General features: G+C 41.6%; 1 protein-coding gene across 1 annotated transcript; it reads right to left on the bottom strand.

Annotated features, from left to right (window-relative positions):
- Nucleotides 1-229: 229 nt before the first annotated feature.
- On the bottom strand, nucleotides 230-5,119 carry C1H15orf61 (chromosome 1 C15orf61 homolog). Its single transcript, XM_072614867.1, has 2 exons — nucleotides 3,736-5,119; nucleotides 230-454 (listed from the first exon to the last, which is right to left on the bottom strand). The coding sequence occupies exons 1-2, from the start codon at nucleotides 4,193-4,195 to the stop codon at nucleotides 327-329; spliced, it is 588 nt and encodes a 195-aa protein (XP_072470968.1). The 5' UTR covers nucleotides 4,196-5,119; the 3' UTR covers nucleotides 230-326.
- Between the last annotated feature and the right edge of the window lie 979 nt (nucleotides 5,120-6,098).

Raw genomic sequence — 6,098 nt, 5'->3', positions numbered from 1 at the left:
TTCTCTTTAAGAGTTTATTTAAATTGCTAATATCTAATCATCAGAATCTGTATTCATTATAATTTTTTTATCTGAAATTTACTTACCTTTAGGAAAAAATAGTAGTATGAACATCTAGGTGTTTGAAGTGCCTGCTGGCTGAATAATGTAAGTATATATCAACCTATGAAAAGCTAAGCCTCTCAAGGGCAACGATTTATCTTAAAGTAACAAATGAAAAGAAAAAAAGGGTTTTTAAAAAGTTTTATTTTAAAGGAACAAAAATAAATATTACTTTTATACACATGAGAAAAACCACTCGCTGTTGTGGTCTTCAGTGAACAGTTTTAGTATATGGCACCTTCATCTTCTTTGTTTAGAAAATAAACTGTTACTGGTCCATAACTGGTATGAACAGTCTCTGTGACTCTGGCGAATAACCAGGAGCCAAGTCCATACAGTAAAGTTGGAATGCCTGGAAGAGAAATGAACGAATGTCACTGACATCTGCTAAACATGAATACAATATTATGTGTAGAAAAGGATACATAAGATAGAACCAACCATCTGGGAACTTCCACTGGAAATTTCACATTATCAACCAACCAGTGTGCTAAGATACGCAATACAGCCATGTTTAGGATGTTAACTCATGTATGATATCTCTGAATAAGCAATGTTGGTGAAAATGTTATAGGCCTAAAAATCTTTTTTTCTGCCTGTCTGAAAAGCTCAAAATAGTTTACAAATACTAATTCATTTCCTCACAATCCTTAGGAAGTAATTATATATTCCTATACAGTGGTACATTTAATTATGCTAGATGAAATATCTTATTATTTACTAGTCTTGACACTTAAATTATCAAGGCTCTTCAGCTCTTTAACACAGACAATGGAACTGCTGGCTAAAATGGGTTTTTAAATTAGACCACATATTTGTCTTTTAAACTTAAGCCAAAACAATTCTAAGAATTCTTCTATATTTTTGAGAAAAAATACTTAAGTATTTTATAACTGCAGTTAGAAAACAATCCATTTCAATTGACTCGAAATAGAATTAAATTCCATAGATCTAATATAAATATCTTTGATCAAAATTTGAAAATTATTGGTGAGATTATTTCCTTTTTGGTATACACTAGAATAAATATATTATCCAGAGGCATTTATTAAGCATTCTTATGCAAATGGCAATGAAACTAAACTCATTAAAGGCATAATTATTACCCTCTCTTAGCTTACAATCTTAAAATAGTTAACATGGAAAAAACATAAGATATAAGTATGTAATTGTATAAATGTACCAATATAATTAAATTTATATCTATATAAACATATTAAGTATTATTTAAAAGATTTTACATATTATCATATATAGGCACTTTGGGGGAGGGAAATAAAGCATAAACCAACGATGAGCTGTCAATTTGGAAAACCACTTTTTGCTTCCAGTTAGTAGTAAAATCAATAAATTCACAGAGGTTGTTTTCCTCCTTTTCTATAAGGCACACTGCCATGTGCTCCTGAGTGAACAGGGGTACAACTAAGTTGTATAACTGTTGCTATAACTGGTGGAGAAGTTCCTCGTAAGGTACTACATCCCTCTACCAATAACCACAATCACAGATCACATATATAGCCTTACCCCAAGAAGCCGGTCAGCCAGTCTGGCCTATTCCTTGATAGAAGGAGGTCTCTTGAATGCTAAATTCCTAGGAACAGGTTTGGCTTCTTCCCATACCAACTGATATTAGATTTATAATTGTACCTTTCAAAAGTTATATACAGCTTGTGGTCTAAAGTAATCCCAAATCTTTGGCCCTATGTCCTAACCTAGTCTTTCTTACTTATATAGGGGTGGAAGGATTTTTTTTTTCTCCAACAGAACGTAAACTCCTAGAAGGCAAAGGCCTTTGTATGTCTAGCACTGGCATGCATGCAGCAGGTACTTAAATACTGTGCAAATCAATAAAATCTCTGATTCTGCAAGAGTCTTACTCCAGTGCTTTGCATCCTATTACCATGATGACCTACAGAGACAATCTTGGACTCTGAACAACCCTACAAGTGACCCACAAACTCCAGTGGGGCCTATGAAGCTAGACAACCTTCCCAATGTCCTCCCAACAGATTAACACATTAGCTGCTAGGAGCAGCTAAAGAAAGTTGGCCTCCAAATGATGATTTATTTTTTAGCTACTGGAAATTAGGGTCTAGAATGGTTGCAACCTTCATCAGTGGAGGAAATATCTACATTGTCAAAATCATGGTTCCCTTACGTATTGAAGTCAAGCCCTCCAACTTATTTTTTTCTTGGTAAACTTAATCCTATAAGAAAATTTCTTTAAGGTCAGCCAAATGTCCTTGAATTCAGTCTTTGAAGATTGTAACAACCTTCCCTTCTCCCCCATAAAAACTCTCTGTCATCCAAATAAGTAATAAAAATATTTTAAAGGTTCTTCATCTGCAGACTATACTTAAGAAATTATCTTCACTAATAACCTGAGAAAACCTAGGGCAGAATTTCTGGAACACTATTTCATAAATTCTATGGTTACTATATGCAGTTATCATAAACATACATATGCAGTATTTAAATTTAATCAGCCCTAGCAATATTAGCACAGTATAGCTAATCAGATAGAGGTACTACAGTTTGCCTTTAAAAAATATCACCCCCAGTTAGATAACATTTTCCTGGCTCTAAAAGCCTCACCTGTGAATGAGCTGACACCTGTACCTTATTGAATGGTTCAGAACATCTTTAGGTTTATAAACTTTTCACCAACTGACAAAAACTGCCTAGACGCAAGCAGTGCCACGCTCCAGCTAATCCAAGAATGTAAATTCTTTGCTGTTCAGGATTTTTTCATTGTCATCCCAGCCCCCCAGCCAAGGTAGCCACCACACAATAGTTTCTTAATACATATTTGTTGACTTAGGAGTATCAAGCCACTTTCTAAATTCCCCAAAATATAAAAACCTCACCCAAACAGAATACAAAGCACAACATACTAGATTCCTTTTTCATAAACTTTGTTAGACTTGAACTGTCCAGTAAAATTAAAGATTAAAATCTATTTCCTGCTTTTGACTCACAAAACAAACTGCTGAGTCTACGTCCACCTTCGTTCCCTTGGGGGGTTTTACCCTTTTTCTGTATCATGGAATCCCCTTAAGGGCCCTCTCTCAGGATGTTTTTAAATGCACAGGATAAAATTCGTTGGAAACCAGGGAAACTAGTAATACTGACCGGAAGATCCCTGAGGGCAGGCAGGTACTATTGGATCTGGCCTTTATTTGGATCCCAAAGGGGCCAGTGTGTCTACACAGCGGACACTTACTACCACCCTGTTGACTTTCACTTGTTAGTTATCAAATGTAAAAAAGGACCAAAGAAGCCCCAAGCTCCAACAAGCCAGGGCCACGGAGCCCACGTTCAGATGCCCTGACAGGGACGCACAAGACTTAGGTGCCAGTTTGGACGCCTCCTGCCAGAGAAGCATTTCCTTTACTTCAAATCCGCTTTTTCCTAGGGAAGGCTGCCACGCCCCACCCCCCCATGGACAGACGAGGGGAAGTGAGAGGGCGCCCGGAGGAGGCTAGGGGCCGGGCCGACGCGGAGGGGGCGGGGCCTGAGGCGGAGGGGGCGGGGCGGTTCGTACACACCTTCCTCCTCTCCCCCGCCCACCGCAGCCTGACCTTCCTCCTTCCTCCCTCCTCTTCCTGCTCTGCCTCCCCACGCCTCCCTCACCGAGGTTGATGACTTTCAGCGCCGTGAAGAACTGGTCCTGCCGGCCCAGGTCCTGCCAGGGCGCCTTGGAACAGTGGTACTTGATGAAGGGGAAGCAGCCGGTGCGCAGCACGTGGTAGTTGGCTCCCTGCACCGCCCAGTTGAAGTGGGAGAGGCCAAACTGGTCGTTGTGCACGGCGCTGTAAGGGACGCAGAACGAGGTCCAGTGAGGCAGGCGTCGCTGCAGCAGGTGCTGGGTTAGCACCTCCGAGGCGCGGGGCTTGGGGTGTCGGGCCGAGGCAGCGCCCCGGGGGCTCAGTAGCAGCACCAGCCGCAGGGCGGCCTCGTGTGCCCGCCTCAATAACTCCATGGGCGTCCCTCCCCCGGGAGCCGCCCTCCCCTGCCTCCGGGGAAGAAGCTGAGGACTGCGCTTGCGCACAACTAGCCAGCGAGCGCCGGCTCCCCCGCCCTTTCCGTCCATAGCTTGGTTGGGAAGGCTGCGCGCATGCGTAAAGTGTCGCAGCTCCGTGGGGGCTAGGTGCGCGTGAGACCCGACGCCCCAGTCTCTAGCAAACGCTTGCGTACGCAGGCACGCGCGCAGTCACACGAAGAGATTGGAAGTCACGGAGAGTCAGAGAACTCCCGTAACCTACAGGAAAGAGCAGGCCCTGTGAGGGAAGACCTCCTCTCACCCCCGGCAAAGGGGAAGACCAGGGAGGGAAAGGTTTTGTGAAGAGACTGGGAGGAGCAGACCCTGAATGGACACTTGCCGGATCTCTGCCGTGGTTCACCTTCTGTCATCTTGAGGCCTCTAAGTGACTGTTAAACATACTGCAGACTTCACGGCTTTCCACAGTCTGGCCTCATCCTACCTTTCCAGCCTCTTTTCTAGCTCCTTCTCTTGCCAGCTCAACCAACAAGCGCTAACAATTGTGTAATTAAGTAACAATTATGTGCAAGGCTAGGGATACTGTATCAGCTTAGGGATACAAGGACAAAAAGAAAACCCTTGCCCTTGTTCTGTGGGGAGCAAGTGGAGAAATTCATTAGAAACTAAGGACACCATCACTACCATTTCTATCCATCTCTACCTCTTTATTTGCATCATTCCTGGTGTCTAATATCGTATCTGCTCATGGCTGCCCTTAGCCCAAATGGTAGCTTGACCCTGCCCTTCCTCCAATTGCTCCATCCCAACTCGGAACGTTTTCTGTGTACCTCTCATGTATTTATCATATTTCAATGTTACTTTTTTGTGTTTCTATAATCACACTTAGTAGATTGTAAGCTCCTTGAAGGTAATAATTCTTGTTTTTTTATTGAAGCCACATGGAACAATGGGGGGGGGGGGGGGGAACGTGATTTCCACTCTCAGGACGCAGTTTTAAATTCATCCTGTGAGATGGAAGAGTTTATTTAAAACTCTGTGGCCCACAAATTTCTTATGTGTAAAATGAGGGAGGTTGGACTAGCTGGCCTTTGAGGTCTCATCCTTCTCTAAATCTGTCATCCAATTATTGATTGGCACTTGATCATATAGATGTTTGTAAAGAGTTCTCTGCAAACTTTGAACCACCCTCCCTGTAAGGTTGATTATCATTATATCTTCCCCAGAAGATACAATTCATTGTACCACAGACACTTAATAAATACGAGATGAATAAAAAGGTGTCTCAGAGAGACTACTCTGATTAAATTCAAAGAAGATACGAAGCCATGTGTGTCTTTATCTGTTGTGCTGTCTTTGATCATTACTGTGTTGGGACTTCTTCCTACTTCCCCATGTCATCTTCAAGAAGGCAAATCTCTCTTCATAAGATGAATTCCACTCTGGATCTGATTGATATCAAGTGAAAGTTTGTGGGAGATCATAGCAGTTGATCCCTGAAAATTAAAAATCCATTATAGATCTACCTATTAGTTAAAAAGAAACCTATCACATTCTCTTTATATTTTATGTTACTGTCTTTTGAGAGACATTGTTTATCTCTTTTGAGATAAGATACCTACTTTGTAACGGAATGTTTCCTTAGCTTTGCCCTAACACTACCTTGTTCAAGCTTCCAAGGGGCAGGGGAAAAGAGATAGATTTGGAATTTTTGTATTAAATCTATACATTCACCCTATTTGTGCTGCTAAAATTCTTTTTCACCTTTTATCAATGCAGAAAAGGCAGGTAGGAAGAAAAATGTATAATATTGCCTCTTATCATTCACTTTTCCTTTGCCTCAGTGGTCATCTCCTTTTTAAGAAGCTAATAGGATTATAGCTAGAAAGGTACCTGAGAGGACATCAAAGCCAATTCCCTCATTTTATATTTGAGGGAACTGAGTTCCAGAGAAATAAGGGATGTGCCCAAGCCACACAGGTAACAAATGGTACAC

The sequence above is a fragment of the Notamacropus eugenii genome, chromosome 1, assembly GCF_028372415.1.
Source record: "Notamacropus eugenii isolate mMacEug1 chromosome 1, mMacEug1.pri_v2, whole genome shotgun sequence".
In the NCBI taxonomy this organism is placed as follows: Eukaryota; Metazoa; Chordata; class Mammalia; order Diprotodontia; family Macropodidae; genus Notamacropus; species Notamacropus eugenii.
This window is presented reverse-complemented; position numbering and strand designations above follow the sequence as displayed.

Excerpts from the sequence above, each read along its gene's own strand:
- C1H15orf61 (XM_072614867.1), bottom strand. The coding sequence starts at position 4,195 with ATGGACGGAAAGGGCGGGGGAGCCGGCGCTCGCTGGCTAGTTGTGCGC. Across the intron at positions 455-3,735 it reads GCTGAAAGTCATCAACCTCG|GCATTCCAACTTTACTGTAT; the intron begins GTGAGGGAGGCG and ends TTTCTCTTCCAG.